Source organism: Gobio gobio, assembly GCF_949357685.1.
Source record: "Gobio gobio genome assembly, chromosome: 25".
Taxonomy (NCBI): Eukaryota; Metazoa; Chordata; class Actinopteri; order Cypriniformes; family Gobionidae; genus Gobio; species Gobio gobio.
The window spans coordinates 3,575,327-3,592,985 of NC_137121.1; the positions used below are offsets into that span (position 1 = coordinate 3,575,327).

General features: G+C 33.3%; 1 protein-coding gene across 1 annotated transcript in view; it reads right to left on the bottom strand.

Annotated features, from left to right (window-relative positions):
- Window positions 1-17,659, bottom strand: part of LOC307122201 (neuronal acetylcholine receptor subunit alpha-7) — a gene marked incomplete at its 3' end in the record, with an annotated part of 59,076 nt that overhangs the window by 13,086 nt on the left and 28,331 nt on the right. The window contains exons 5-7 of the mRNA XM_079810172.1: window positions 16,052-16,131; window positions 11,265-11,432; window positions 383-577 (exon numbers count right to left, since the gene is read on the bottom strand). Of these exons, the coding sequence (XP_079666298.1) occupies window positions 383-577; window positions 11,265-11,432; window positions 16,052-16,131 (443 nt within the window). The remainder of the gene's footprint in view (window positions 1-382; window positions 578-11,264; window positions 11,433-16,051; window positions 16,132-17,659) is intronic.

Consider the following 17,659-nt stretch of genomic DNA (forward strand, 5'->3'; position numbering starts at 1 on the left):
ATTCTTCAAAAATAGTATGCATTATGCAGTATAGACTTTGCAGTATGCACTACACTATTCTAGATGGAGCCAATGTCTTCTAAATGCTATAATGTGATACAGAAAGTCAAGGGATGCCGCCCACACAAACACAAACACACACACACACACACACACACACACACACACACACCCTACAGAACTAAGACACCATGAAATTAGGGACACACACTGAGCATTAGACGCTTTTGTATTGCAAAATCAGCTGCTCTTGTTTGCTGAATTCAAACCCATTTATCAGCAAGAACAGACTTTTTCTCAGGAGAGACATCTAAGAAGTAGAAAGTCTCCATTTAATTTCACTAATCATATTAAAGAGATGTGTGTTTTGTATGCGTCTCACCCAGCGATATCTTCTCTCCGGAGTCGGCGGGCAGCAGAAACACCAGCAGTGCGAGAGTGGAGATGAGGACGCATGGAATCAGGAGATTGAGCCCATAGTACAGCGTCCTCCTCCTCATGACCACGGTGAAGGTGACATCAGGGTACGGCTCCTTACAGCAATCGTAGAACTTCTCATTCCTCCTGCCTGGAACCTCTACAACACACACACACACACACACAAAGGTCAGAACAAACTAGCAACTACATAGCAACAACCCGCGTCAACCACCATAACATCCTGGCCACGACCCATAAAACTTTAACAAATACATTGCAACACCCTGTCAACCCCACCATAAAATCCTAGCAACTGCATAGCAACACACTGACAACCACCCATAAAACCCTAGCCACTGCATAGCAACACCCTGGCAACCCCACATAACACCCAAGTAACTGCATAGTAACACACTAGCAACCACACCCTAGCAGCCATATAGCAACAACCTGTCAACCCCCATAACACCTTAGCAACTGCATAGCAACACCCTGTCAACCCCACATAACACCCTAGAAACTGCATAGCAACACACTGACAACCACCCATAAAACCCTAACGACTACAGAGCAACACCCTGGCAACCCCACATAACACCCTAGCAACTGCATAGTAACACACTAGCAACCACACCCTAGCAGCCATATAGCAACAACCTGTCAACCCCACATAACACCCTAGAAACCGCATAGCAACACCCTGTCAACTCCACATAAAAACACACTGTCAACCAGTGTGCACCCTAGCAACTGCATAGCAACACACTATCAACCACACCCTAGCTGCCGTATAGCAACAACCTGTCAACCCCCATAACACCTTAGCAACTGCATAGAAACACCCTGTCAACCCCACATAACACCCTAGAAACTGCATAACAACACAATGGCAACCACCCATAACACCCTAGCAACTGCATAACAACACCCTGTCAACCCCCAATAACACCCTAGAAACCGCATAGCAACACCCTGTCAACTCCACATAAAAACACACTGTCAACCAGTGTGCACCCTAGCAACTGCATAGCAACACACTATCAACCACACCCTAGCTGCCGTATAGTAACAACCTGTCAACCCCCATAACACCTTAGCAACTGCATAGCAACACCGTCAACCCCACATAACACCCTAGAAACTGCATAACAACACACTGGCAACCACCCATAAAACCCTAGCAACTGCATAACAACACCCTGTCAACCCCCAATAACACCCTAGAAACCGCATAGCAACACCCTGTCAACTCCACATAAAAACACACTGTCAACCAGTGTGCACCCTAGCAACTGCATAGCAACACACTATCAACCACACCCAGGCTGCCATATATCAACAACCAGTCAACCCCCATAACACCTTAGCAACTGCATAGCAACACCCTGTCAACTCCACATAACACCCTAGAAACTGCATAGCAACACACTGGCAACCACCCATAACACCCTAGCAACTGCATAACAACACCCTGTCAACCCCCAATAACACCCTAGAAACCGCATAGCAACACCCTGTCAACTGCACATAAAAACACACTGTCAACTAGGGGTGGGAATCTTTTACCATCTCACGATTCAATTCGATTCCGATTCTTGAGGCCACGATTCGATTCATAATCGATTTTCGATTCAAAAAGATTTTTGATTCAAAACGATTCGAGTTTATCCATAGGCCTAATGATTTCTTATCAGGTTTCTGATCATGATCTACTCTCATCTGCTTTGCTATGCAGAATGACAAACGAATACATTAACGTGTCTTTTTCACATTTATTAAGTTCAATTCTCAGGAAAGTGCCTTTTATCAAAAACATTGTCTGGTTCTCAATTGCTACTCATTAGTAGCTAGCTACAAAATAAGTTGGAACAAAAATAAAGTGCTTCTTCAAAATACAAAATGTTTGAAAATAGATGCATTTCCCAGGAAAGTTGCAGTTTACCACAAATATCATGTAGAACACAACCGGTGAAGATAAAAAAAAAATCTATATTTCTCAGTCAGACAAAGTAACTTAAAGAATAACAAGTTATGAAAATAAAGTGCTGGGAGTTTCGTGAAACACTGCAGTGTGTGTCGGTCTGCAGCTGGCCGCTGAGCTCCGGGTGATGCCTAGTAATATGAGCCCGCGCATTTGTTGTGCTGCCGAAGTACTTGGTCTTCATTTTGCAAAGCTTGCACACTGTGTGTGTCATGTCCAGCGCAGTGCTTCCAGGCATTCGGTAAAAACCGAAATGACCCCAAACTTTAGCTTTAAGTGAAGACGGGGCTGGTTGGATCTCCCTCTCATCCATATTTGCTTCCTCTCTGTTTTAGTGATTTGCCGCTCGCGTTCAAAAACTGGCTGCGTGGTGACGTCCGGACGTCGCGTATAGGCTAGTTACAAAACGGAGGCGAACAGCCAGCTGATTTTATTAATTTATTAAATCGATTCTTGGACATTTCAGATCGATTCTGAATCAAATGAGAATCTAGATTCTTCTGTGAATCGATTTTTTGGCACACCCCTACTGTCAACCAGTGTGCACCCTAGCAACTGCATAGCAACACACTATCAACCACACCCTACTCACTTAAAAATGTTGGGTTAAAAATAACCCAACAAGTAACCCAACTGTGGGTTGGTATAGCACCTTCCCAACTGTGGGTTATTTTAACCCAATGCATTGGGTTAAAAAACAGTTGGGTTAAAAGTAACCCAACAGTTGAGTTAACTTTTTATTTTTATTCATGTCATTATTTTAATAAATAAAATACACATTTTCAAATACAGATTGTTTATTTGTAAGAAACAATACATACATTTTAAAATATACATTTTAAATGTCAAACTAAATATTGGGGAGTCTAGCATTTAATGTAAATATACATAAATGTGTACATATTAAATTCAAAATACACAGCACAAATACATTCAAAACCTATTTAAAAAATGTACAAACAGTACACATTCAAATCAAAACATATATTTGAAACATACACACAAATGTACATAGAGTAAACATGCATAAAATGTGTCCATACAACACAAAAATTAATACTACATTTAAAACTACACAAAAGTGTACAGAAATATTACATTCAAAACCTATACAACAGAATACACAAATTCATAATATTAAATCCTTCCAGAAATAAACTACTTTATTAAAAAAATGCACTGTACACTGCATTGATGTGTTGTAAACATACCTTAAGTAGCAAAACAAATACAAATGATGATGATCAAAGTTCTTAATGAGGCAGCAATGTGTTGAAGGAACTCCTCTGGATATATTCAAGTTTGCATGCTGCAAAAACTCCCAAATGGGGGCAGAGGTCTTTGGATAGTTTGTCATAGATGTATAAAGAAATCTGAAACATATCTCCAGTGCTTGAAATAAGGTCTTCTGTTCAACTGCCTCCACACTGAAAATGAAAAAACCTGCGAGTTCTCTTTGTCCCCAAGAATTGTTATGTGGATCCTGGCTTGTCTCACTGTTCAGCTAATGCACCACGTTAGTTCCAACCTTAAAAGAATAAATAAAGTTCAGTTGGCATGCAGTGACAACATCAGCAGTGTTACATTACATAAAAGTTACAATGAAGTAGTGCTGTACTGAATTAAAAAATTGTCACTATAATTAGTCATTACACCTGCTGTTAAAAAGATAGTTTACACAAAAATAAAAATTCTGTCATAATTTACTCACCCTCATGCTTTTTCAAACCCGTAAGACTTCTGTTCATCTTCGGAACACAGAAAGGCAGTAAAGACATTAAAGTAATCCATTTAACTCCAGTAGTTCAACCTCAATTTTATGAAGTGACGTGAGTATATTCTATCCCTTAACCATAATTTACCACTTTATTTACAAAATATTAATCTCAATGCATGTTCACGAGAGCACCTTGACGCATGTGTTTTGTGTTGATGAGAGAGCAGATGTTTTGTGATGTTTTTTTGTTGTTGCACAAAGCACTCGTGTCGCTTCATAAAATTGAGGCTAAACCACTTGAGTCACATGGATTACTTTAATGATGTCTGTTCTGGGCCTTGAAAGTGGTAGTTGCATAGGCCGTCAATGGAGGAACAGAAAGCTCACAGAACTTAATTTGTGTTCCGAAGAACAACGAAAGTCTTACAGTTTTGGAACGACATGAGGGTAATTAATGGGATAGGGTCATTTTCATTTTGGGGTGAACTATGATTTACTCACCCTTAAGTCATCCTAGGTGTATATGGCATTCTTCAGACGAACACAATCAGTTATATTAAAAAATGTCCTGGCTCTTCCAAGCTTTATAATGGCAGTGAATGACAAAATGTGAATGCAAAAAAGTGCATCCATCCATTATAAAAGTGATCCACACGGCTCCCGGGGTTAATAAGAACCCAATGAAGTGAATCAATGGGTTTGTGTAAGACAAATATATTATATTTAACACGTTATAAAGTAAAATGTCTAGCTTCCAGTGGACCGCCTTCCGTATTCAACTTCCGGAAAAAACGTAACAGACGTGACGATGACTTTGGGCGTAGAACAAGCGTTTTGAACTGCGAGAGGCGTTACACTTTCTTTGTAAGTTGAATACGAAAGGCTGTCTGCCGGAAGTTAGTTATTTTAGTCTACAAATTTTTAAATATAGATATTTTTCTATTAAAAAATATTAACCCCCCTTGAAAGAGCCAGAACATTTTTTTAATATTACTCAGATTGTGTTCGTCTGAAAGAAAATCAGTCATATACACCTAGGATGACTTGAGAGTGAGTAAATTATGGGATAATTATTTGGGTGAACTAACCCACAAGCAGAATCACTAAAGGACAGAATAAATGGATGCATATGAGCCACAGAGCGGTGCACTTTATCAAAGCTAATTTGATATGTTATTTAAGCTTCTCTTCATTTCAGCATATGTTGGACACACCATTGTTTCCACTTGTGAGGTATGGCGATGGTGGCAGGAAGGGTTTTAAAGGGAATTTCTCCATGATCACCTTTTGAAAGAGTTTACAGAAAAAGAAAAAAAAGTTTTCACCTATACCACATGTATGGACCTAATTTCATAATCACTTAGACGCAACCAAAACAATTTTTCCAAAATAAGACAGGCCTTCCTTATAATGAACATCATTAAACTCACCATTCCAGGATAATCGTGAAGTCTGGGATGTTCTCTACTCATATCTTCAATAGTTTTTGTTCCAGATGATCAGATCCATGCACAGATTGTTGAGGTGTTGTACGTCTCAATGAACTCCTCGACTTGGCAGTGAGGGCTTCTTAAGTTCTTTTGCCATTAAATCAGTCAGTCATCAGACAACTCATATTCTATTGAAATGAAAACATACCGTATGAAAAAGAGGGAAGACAGCTGAAAAAATAAACAAACAAACATACATAAGTAATAAACAGGTTGTTTCCCAAACAGCCTGGTTCTGTAGTAGCCCCAGCACTGCACATTTGGCCTATCTAATCTTATTCAACTTACCAGCTTGTTAGTAGAGAGACTCCAAAACCGGAAATGTGTGTCAGATAAGGGAGACGTCCAAATTGTGTACTATTGGGGATCCTCCAGGACTAGAGTCAAGAACCACTGTCATCAAGCAGCGTAAACCTTTCATCCACTCCTTCCTCTGCATTAGAATGAAGCAGGAAAAAAGAAACATTTTCAGAAAAGAAGACTAGTCTTTAAAAATAATTGTATACAACTTAATTCAATAGCTTACTCACCTTTAATTAAATGGCAGAGGTGCATTTGATGTAGTCTTTGCCTCACAAATGAATCCATATGTCTAAAACACATTTAGTACAACACATTTAAAATAAAGGCAAAAACTGTAATAGCTATGTAAGAAAAAATACTATAATTGGATGCTTTAACTACTCTTGTAATACATTTAATAGTAACATGCATGACTATATGCATATGACGACATTCATTATGAATATACAACACATTTCTGCCAAAATACCAGTTGCAGTTTGCGTTACTACAGTAAAACTAGGTAATTTGTGGGTTGGAAAACATTCTAACTGTCGTGAACTAGCCTAATTGTTCATTGGTGTTGGGGAATATCTGCACTCATTCATCTCACAGCAGATATTTCGGCGAATTCAAACGCGTCTCCCTGGATCTCACAGCGCTGTTGTGCTGTCGAGTGACCGGGTCTGAGCTCGCGCGCACCGGCCGAGCTGATAATGCTCCGCGGGGCATTATATAGCGATTTCAGACTAGGCCTAACGTTACTTACTTTATCACCATAGTAAGTTTCTAAACAGTTTCGCTAGAATAATGTTTTAATTACTTTATTGCTGCCAGGCGCTAACTGGGATAGCTAGGGTTTATTTGCTATCGAGAGCATTAAAACTGATGAGCATTAAAAGTGAACTTTAATAAATATAATATAAAATTCAGTTTTATACTATATTCAACGTTTCAGTACACAATACATAATGTTATAAAAGTTGTATACATAAAAAACGATAGGACTTACCTTTCAAATCATAATCAGGCTGCAGCAGCTTCTTCTGTTGACTGTCACTGGGCATTTCGCCGTTAAAATTTGAACCATCGCTGCTGAAACCGTAACCCAATGGCCGGGTTATTACTAAAAATAACCCAACGATGTTAAAATGACCCAACATTTTTGTAAAATAACCCAACATATTGACCCAATATGTGTAACCCAACGGTTGGGTTAAAAAAATAACCCAACGTTTTTTACTGTGTAGCAGTCGTAAAGCAACACCCTGTCAACCCCCATAACACCCTGGCCACCATCCATAAAACCTTGGCAAACGCATAGCAACACCCTGTCAACCCCACATAACACCCTAGCAACTGCATAGCAACAAACTAGCAACCGTACCCTAGCAGCCATATAGCAACACCCTGTCAACCACAACAACACCCTGTCAACCCCCATAACACCCTGGCCACCATCCATAAAACCTTGGCAAACACATAGCAACACCTTGTCAACCCCCCCTTAACACCCTAGCAACTGCATAGCAACACCCTGGCAACCACATAGCAACACCCAGTCAAAAACATAGCAAGACCCTGTCAAACCCCATAACACTCTAGCAACTGCATAGCAACACCCTGTCAATCCCCATAACACTCTAGCAACTGCATAGCAAGACCCTGTCAAACCCCATAACACTCTAGCAACTGCATAGCAACGCCCTGTCAAACCCCATAACACTCTAGCAACTGCATAGCAACACCCTGTCAAACCCCATAACACTCTAGCAACTGCATAGCAAAGCCCTGTCAAACCCCATAACACTCTAGCAACTGCATAGCAACACCCTGTCAAACCCCATAACACTCTAGCAACTGCATAGCAACACCCTGTCAATCCCCATAACACTCTAGCAACTGCATAGCAATACCCTGTCAATCCACATAACACGCTAGCAACTGCATAGCAACACCCTGGCAACCACCCATAACACTATAGCAACTGCATAGCAACGCCCTGTCAAACCCCATAACACTCTAGCAACTGCATAGCAACACCCTGTCAATCCCCATAACACTCTAGCAACTGCATAGCAACACCCTGGCAACCACCCATAACACTATAGCAACTGCATAGCAACACCCTGTCAAACCCCATAACACTCTAGCAACTGCATAGCAACACCCTGTCAATCCCCATAACACTCTAGCAACTGCATAGCAACACCCTGTCAACAACATAGCAACACCCAGTCAATCCCCATAACACGCTAGCAACTCCATAGCAACACCCTGGCAACCATCCATAACACTCTAGCAACTGCATAGCAACGCCCTGTCAATCCCCATAACACTCTAACAACTGCATAGCAACACCCTGGCAACCTCCCATTAAACAAACAGAACAAAGACAACAGAATCAAATCAAAAAGAAAATAATCAAACAGAACCAAATAAAACACGACAGAATCAAACAAATCACATCGCTAAAGGATCGACTCTCATTGAATATGATCAATAAACACCTTAAACTTACTACAGGAAAACTTAGTTAATATATACATTATAACTTAGTTATAACGCAGAAATATAGTTTTTCTGAGAACAGAAATCATTGCCCATCCGGATCTCAGTCAGAAGGTCTGTGTGATCTGACCACATGAAGGGATTTATTCTCCTGACCGATCACTTTCAATTACATGGAGGCCAAAGCGCATTGGTCAAAGTTCCACCCAATCAGCAGCCTCGATCTGACCATCACTAATCTGACCTGATCATGAGCAGTAGATAAGATCATATACAAAGATATTTCAAAGTTTATATATAACACTCTTGCTCCAAGCCAGAGGATTATAATTTCTCCATCTTCACACATGTGCTTTATGAGGGAAGATCATTATTAATTTTATGTAACACTGAAAGGATACACACTCTCTACAGCTTCTGGCGCTCATAATCTGCACAAATAATGTTCTGGAAGACAAAAATGTCAGATCCTTATCAGGGCATCTCCTGAAATACTGATTATTTACAAACGGATGATTTCATATGCAGTTATGAGGGACAGAGCGTGTTGAAAAGTGTGTGTGTGTATGAAATTATGCATGACAGAAGCTATTATGTAAAACTTGTTTGTTTCCATCCAGTGTTTCTGAACATCTGCCTCAAATCACACGTCTCACCTAAAGCTAAAAAATAAACTGTGTGAATTTTTTTTTTACATGAATTGGAATAAAATAATAAAAACAACTTCAACTAAATGAAAATTAGATATGTTGAAGTTGTAGTAAAATTACTAAAACTGAAATAAAATTTAATAAAAACTAAGACATTTAAGACATTTGAATTGTTTTAAATTAAATAAATATTATTTAAAAGACATTTAAATAATAATACAATTACTAAAACTGAAATAAAAAATTATAAAAATGACAAACACAAACAAAATATTTAAGAAAAAGTTTAAATTGAAGTGCTAAAATTAAATAAACATGATTCAAATGAATTATACATTTAGAAACACTAATATAAATGATCAAAATTATTAAAACTGTAAAACTAGAATCACAATAAATTGTTTAGTTTAAGCTGAAGTAATAAAATTACTAAAACTAAAATAAAAATGAATAAAAACGAATCCTTAAAAAAATTAGTAAAAATTACAAAACAACAAAATTACTAAAAGCTGTAAATCTAAAATTTAAATAATTTGTTTTCGTTTAGTTTAAGGTGAAGTAATACAATTACTAAAACTAAAACTGAAATAAAAATGAATAAAACTAATTATACTTTAAAAAACTAGTAAAGATTACAAAACACAACAAAATTATTAAAACTGTAAAACTAAAATTAAAATATGTTTAGTTTAATTTGAAGTAATAAAATGACTAAACCTGAAAGAACTATACATATTATAAAAAAACTAATAAAAATTACAAAACACAACAAATGTATTAAAGCTGTAAAACTAAAATTAAAATATGTTTAGTTTAATTTGAAGTAATAAAATGACAAACTAAAACTAAAATAAAAACGAATTATACTTAATGTAAAAAAAAACTAATAAAAATTACAAAACAAAACACATTTATTAAAGCTGTAAAACTAAAATTAAAATAAGTTTAGTTTAATTTGAAGTAATAAAATGACAAACTAAAACTAAAATAAAAACGAATTATACTTATTGTAAAAAAACTAATACAAATTACAAAACACAACAAATTTATTAAAGCTGTAAAACTAAAATTAAAATAAGTTTAGTTTAATTTGAAGTAATAAAATGACAAACTAAAACTAAAATAAAAACAAATTATACTTATTGTAAAAAAACTAATAAAAATTACAAAACACAACAAATTAATTAAAGCTGTAAAACTAAAATTAAAATACGTTTAGTTTAATTTGAAGTAATAAATGACAAACTAAAACTAAAATAAAAACGAATTATACTTACTGTAAAAAAACTAATAAAAATGATAAAACAAATTTATTAAAGCTGTAAAACTAAAATTTAAATATGTTTAGTTTAAGCTGAAGTAATAAAATGTTTAAAACTTAAACTGAAATTAAAAAGTTTAGTTTAGGCTGAAATAACAAAATGACTAAAACTAAAACGGAAATAAAAATGAATAAAAACGTATTAAAAAATTACAAAAACACAAAATTATTAAAGCTGTAAAACTCTAATTAAAATAAAATGTCCGTTTAGTTTAAGATGAAGTAATACAATTACTAAAACTAAAACTGAAATAAAATGAATAAAAACTAATTATACTTAAAGAAATAGTAAAAATTATAAAACACAACAAAATTATTAAAGCTGTAAAACTCTAATTAAAATACGTTTAGTTTAATCTGAAGTACTAAAATGACTAAAACTTAAACTTAAATTAAAATGAATAAAAACTTTATTAAATTATACTTAAAAAAACTAGTAAAAATTACAACAACAACAAAATTATTAAAGCTGTAAAACTCTAATTAAAATAACATTTTCATTTAGTATAAGCTGAAGTAATAAAATGACTAAAACTAAAACTGAAATAAAAACTAATTAAACTTACTGTAAAAAAACAAATAAAAATTACAAAACACAACAAAATTATTAAAAATAAAATGAAAAAGTTTAAACTGAAATAATAAAATTTATATAAAAATTACAAAATGCAACAAAATTAAAACTATGAAAATTCTAAACATAATAAAAAAATTTTTTTGAATATGAATAAATACTATAATAATATATTAATAATAACACTGTTCTGGACAGTGTACAATGGTAATGTCATGTGTTTTTTGTCATGGTATATTTTGCAGTATGTTAGATTACCTCATAAATAATATGGCATATGATTATGTGAATCATTCAGTATGACGGTGTGAAACTCACCAACCAGGTCCCATTCCCCGTTAGCGATGTATCCGGTGATATCGGCCTCGATCATCTGCAGGTCCAGAGACCATCCGCCGTACGTCCATGAGCCGAACTTCAGGTCGCAGCGCTGCACGTCGAACGGGAACCAGCGCACGTCGATGTAGCACGTGCTCTTGAAGATGCCTGAACCGCACATAGAACCTTTCCGTCAACAGAACCGTTTACAAATCTAAAGAATCTTTGGTGGAATGGAAAGGTTCCAAGGATATTTTGACCTTAAAAATAAAAAAGTCCTAAAGCATATTTTGGAACTTTAGGTATTTTGGAACTTTAGGTGTGTTTGATATTTTTGGAACTTTCTGTATTTTGGAACTTTCTGCATTTAGGTATTTTGAAACTTTAAAGCAATAATTTATAAAACTATAATACAATAAAATAAAAAATAAAAAGTCATAAAACATATTTTAGAACTTTAGGTATTTTGGAACTTTAGGTGTGTTTGGTAATTTTGGAACATTCTATATTTTGAAACCTTCCGTGTTTTGAAACTTTCTGTATTTTGGAACTTTAGGTCTGTTGGTGTTTTTTTTAGAATTTTTTGGTATTTTGGAAAGATTGAAGATTTTGAAATTTAGGTATGTTGGTATTTTGGAAGTTTCTGCATTTAGATATTTTGGAACTTTAAAGCAACAATTTATAAAACTATAATAAAATAAAAACTAAAAAGTCATAAAACATATTTTGGAACTTTAGGTGTGTTTGGAACATTCTGTGTTTTGAAACTTTCTGTATTTTGGAACTTTCTGCATTTAGGTATTTTGGAAACTTGTGGTATTTTGAAAATTTAGGTATGTTGGTGTTTTGGAACTTTCTGTATTTTGGAACTTTAGGTATGTTGGTGTTTTTAGAATTTTTTGGTATTTTGTAAAGATGGTATTTTGAAAAAAACTTTCTGTATTTTGTAACTTTCTGTATTTTGGAACTTTCTGTATTTTGGAAATTGTATTTTGGAAATTGTATTTTGGAACTTTTTGTATTTTGGAACTTTCTGTATTTTGAGACTTTCTGTGTTTTGAAACTTTCTGTATTTTGGAACTTTAGGTATGTTGGTGTTTTTATAATTTTTTGGTATTTTGGAAAGATGGTATTTTGAAACTTTCTGTATTTTGGAACTTTCTGTATTTTGGGACTTTCTGTATTTTGGGACTTTCGGTATTTTGGAACTTTAGGTATGTTGGTGTTTTTAGAATTTTTTGGTATTTTGGAAAGATGGTATTTTGAAATTTTAGGTATGTTGGTATTTTGGAACTTTCTGTATTATGGAACTTTCTGTATTTTGGAACTTTCTATATTTTGGGACTTTCTGTATTTTGGGACTTTCTGTATTTTGGAACTTTCTGTATTTTGAGACTTTCTGTGTTTTGAAACTTTCTGTATTTCGAAACTTTAGGTATGTTGGTGTTTTTAGAATTTTTTGGTATTTTGGAAAGATGGTATTTTGAAACTTTCTGTATTTTGGAACTTTCTGTATTTTGGGACTTTCTGTATTTTGAAACTTTCTGTATTTTGGAACTTTCTGTATTTTGGAACTTTCTGTATTTTGGAACTTTCTATATTTTGGAACTTTCTGTATTTTGGGACTTTCTGTATTTTGGAACTTTAGGTATGTTGGTGTTTTTAGAATTTTTTGGTATTTTGGAAAGATGGTATTTTGGAAATTTAGGTATGTTGGTATTTTGGAACTTTCTGCATTTAGATATTTTGGAACTTTAAAGCAACAATTTATAAAACTATAATAAAATAAAATAAAAAATAAAAAGTCATAAAACATATTTTGGAACTTTAGGTGTGTTTGTATTTTTGGAACATTCTGTATTTTGGAACTTTCTGTATTTTGGTATTTTGGAACTTTCTGTATTTTGGAACTTTCTGTATTTTGGAACTTTCTGTATTTTGGAAAGCAACAATTTATAAAACTATAATAAAATAAACAAAAAATGTGTCGATGTAGCACGTGCTCTTGAAGATGCCTGAACAGCACATAGAACCTTTCCGTGAACAATCTTAATAGAACCGTTTACAAATCTAAAGAATCTTTTGGTTCCATGGATGTTAAAGGTCCCTTAAACCAGAGCGCTCACTGTCTTCTGCTGATTTACATAAATCCCATCATGCCTCTCGTTCTGTGTGTGTGTATTAGTATTGATTTCTGTCAATGTACGAGCGGCTGCTTCCTCACTGTAATCGAAACGACAATCTAAGAGGTGAAAGTGTGTGTGTTTGTGTGTTTTCCAGGTGACAGGTGAGTTGAGGTCACCCTGAACCCTGTTCACTCCACTAGGGATAAATGTCACCGCCGCTGTCTTCAGGCCGTGTCGCAGAGATCGTATTTATGAGACGAGCACACGTGAACAGAGCAACAATGTCACAATGACCTGTGGGAAACTCAGGATTTACTTTGAGCCTTGGCTAGGAGGATGAAAATAAATCAGGACAGGCTGAAGACGAGGCGCTGCGGATGGAAGCGGTTGAGCAGATTGGCAAAAAGACGCGAGTAGATACATTTTTATAAACTATTAGACAGTTTAAAATACTTTTTTTGATAGACGGAACTTTCTGTATTATGGAACTTTCTGTATTTTGGTATTTTGGACCTTTCTATATTTTGGAACTTTCTGTATTTTGGAACTTTCTGTATTTTGGTATTTTGGAACTTTTTGTATATATATTTTTTTTAATGTTCTGTATTTTGGAACATTCTGTATTTTTGTATTTTGGAACTTTCGGTATTTTGGAACTTTGGAACTATCTGTATTTTGGGACTTTCTGTATTTTGGAACTTTAGGTTTGTTGGTGTTTTTAGAACTTTTTGGTATTTTGGAACTTTCTGCATTTAGGTATTTTGAAACTTTCTGTATTTTTTTTTAATGCTCTGTATTTTGGAACTTTTTGTATTATGGAACATTCTGTATTTTTGTATTTTGGAACTTTCTGTATTTTGGAACTTTAGGTTTGTTCGTGTTTTTAGAACTTTTTGGTATTTTGGAACTTTCTGCATTTAGGTATTTTGGAACTTTAAAGCAACAATTTATAAAACTATAATACAATTAAATAAAAACTAAAAAGTCAAAACATATTTTGGAATTTTAGGTATTTTGGAACTTTAGGTGTGTTTGGTATTTTTTGAACTTTCTGTATTTTGGAACTTTCTGTATTTCTGTAATTTTGAGCTTTCTGTATTTTGGTATTTTGGAACTTTGGAACTATCTGTATTTTGGAACTTTAGGTATGTTGGTGTTTTTAGAACTTTTTGGTATTTTGGAAACTTATGGTATTTTGGAAATGTAGATATGTTGGTATTTTGGAACTTTCTGCATTTTGGACCTTTCTGTATTTTGGAACTTTCAGCATTTTGGTATTTTGGAACTTTCTGTATTTTGGAACTTTCAGCATTTTGGAACCTTCTGTATTTTGTAATTTTCTGTATGTTGGTGTTTTTTATACTTTTTGGTATTTTGGAAATTTAGGTATGTTGGTATTTTGGAACTTTCTGTATTTTGGAACTTTCTGCATTTAGATATTTTGGAACTTTAAAGCAACAATTTCTTAAAACTATATAAAATAAAATAAAAACTAAAAAGTCATAAAACATATTTTGGAACTTTAGGTGTGTTTGGTATTTTTGGAACATTCTGTATTTTGGAACTTTCTGTATTTTTGAACTTTAGGTATTTTGGAAAGCAAAAATTTATAAAACAAATAAAATAAAATAAAAACTAAAAAGACAAAGTCATAAAACAAAGTCAATGATAGCTACAAATATAAAAATAAAAGCTAATTTAAAATATAAAAAAACTATAATAATATTTAAATAAAACAAATTCATAAAACCATCACAAAGTTAAAAAAGAAAGTGATATTGTTAAGTAAAACAAGTCAAATATTTTGCTATTTGAAATAAAGCTAAAAATAAAATAAAACATTAATATTGGAAGAAATGTTGCCTTGGCAACTAAATAATTAAGTTGAAGTACTAACATTACTAAAACTAAAATAAAAATAAAATAGAAATATTTTAAAAAGACTTATGGAAACATATTATAAAGTGTTTTGTAATGCATTAACTAACTTTAACTAACAATGACCAACACATTCGTTACACATTCACTGTCTATTCATTGGTAGTTTATGTCAGCTCAGGTCCATTAAATAATATTAAAAGAAACAACTTTAGATTTTTTTTTATTAGTAAATGTTGAAATTAACACTAAATTAGATTGATAAATGCTTTAGAAGTAGTTTTTTATTTTTATTTTGTTAACTAATGTTTACAAATGAAACATTAATGTAAAGTGTTGGTGAAAAACTTATAAAAATCGTTCAAAATATTACTAAATACTTTAATAGTATATAAATAAAACAAAAATAACTGAATAGAGAAAGCATAAATGTCCTAATTACGACTTCTGAACTTGTAAGTAGGAACATGAGTGATTACAAGCTAAAATTGCTTGTTGTATGTTTGTATATATAGTGACATTACAAAAATTGCATTTATAGATTATTATAGATAAACTGTATTATTTTAAGTTGCTATGTTTTAACACACTCAAATTGAATAAAAACCTGATGTGCATTCTTTATCATTTGGTAGATTTAAAAAAAATTACAGTATTTATTTTATATTTATTTATAAAATAAATTTACATTCCCAGGAGGATTTGAACGCACCATAAGTTAACACACCCACATGAAGACTTTATCCCATCATAACAGGCAGAAGTGGTGTGTCTGTATTTTACCTGGCGGCAGGTACTGACAGTATCCAGAAGAGTTGACCAGCACGTTAGTGTGAAAGGTGGCGTCAAATCTCTCATCAGCACTGTTAGAAACCAAAGACAAAGAACAGGCTTGAATACATGAGAGATTTCTTCTGTGTAACGTTTCTCTGTAACAACAACATTCCAGGGTTATTATAATTTAATTAAACTAAAACCAATTCAAATAAAGCTAAAATAAAACAAAATATAAATATTAGTTAAACTTAGAAATGTTGCCTTGCCAATAAACTGAAATAAGTTTATGTTGAAGCATTAAAATAAATAAATGAATAAATTAACAACCAGGTCCCATTCCCCGTTAGCAATGAACTATCTGTATTTTGGAGCATTCTGTATTTTGGAACTTTTGTCATTTTAGAACGATCTTTACTTTTGAACTTTCTGTATTTTGGAACTTTAGGCATTTTAGAACTATCTTTATTTTGGAACTTTAGGCATTTAGGAACTTAAGGCATTTTAGAACTATCTTTATTTTGGAACTTTCTGTATTTTGGAACTTTAGGCATTTTAGAACTTTCTGTATTTGAGAACTTTAGGCATTTAGGAACTTTTGGCATTTTAGAACGTTCTTTATTTTGGAACTTTAGGCATTTAGGAACTTTAGGCATTTTAGAACATTCTTTATTTTGGAACTTTCTGGGTTTTGGGAACTTTAGGCATTTTAGAATGTTCTTTATTTTGGAACATTCTGTATTTTATAACGTTCTTTATTTTAGAAATTTCTGTATTTTGGAACGTTCTTTATTTGGGAACTTTCTGTATTTTGGAACATTCTGTATTTTATAACATTCTTTATTTTGGAACTTTCTGTATTTTGGAACATTCTTTATTTGGGAACTTTCTGTATTTTGGAACATTCTGTATTTTGGAACATTCTGTATTTTTAGAACATTCTTTATTTTGAAACTTTCTGTATTTTGGAACATTCTGTATTTTATAACGTTCTTTATTTTGGAACTTTAGGCATTTTAGAACGTTCTTTATTTTGGAACTTTAGGCATTTAGGAACTTTAGGCATTTTAGAGCGTTCTTTATTTTGGACATTTATGTATTTTGGAACGTTCTTTATTTTGGAACTTTCTGTATTTTGGAACATTCTGTATTATGGAACGTTCTTTATTTTGGAACATTCTGTATTTTAAAACGTTCTTTATTTTTGGAACTTTCTGTATTTTGGAACATTCTGTATTTTAGAACGTTCTTTATTTTTGGAACTTTCTGTATTTTGGAACATTCTTTATTTTAGAACGTTCTTTATTTTGGACATTTATGTATTTTGGAACGTTCTTTATTTGGGAACGTTCTGTATTTTGGAACATTCTGTATTTTGGAACAAAAATAAAAGCTCATTCAAAATATTACTATATACTATATAAATAGAACTAAAATAACACTGAATAGAGAAAGCATAAATTACCAAATTAAGACTTCTGAACTTGTAAGTAGGAACACTTTAATCAGCGATTAGAAACTAAATAAATACATTTAATAAAAGTACATACAAATCCAAAAGTACATACTACTAAAGATTTAACTAAAATTAACATGAAAACAAACATAAAAAGCTGA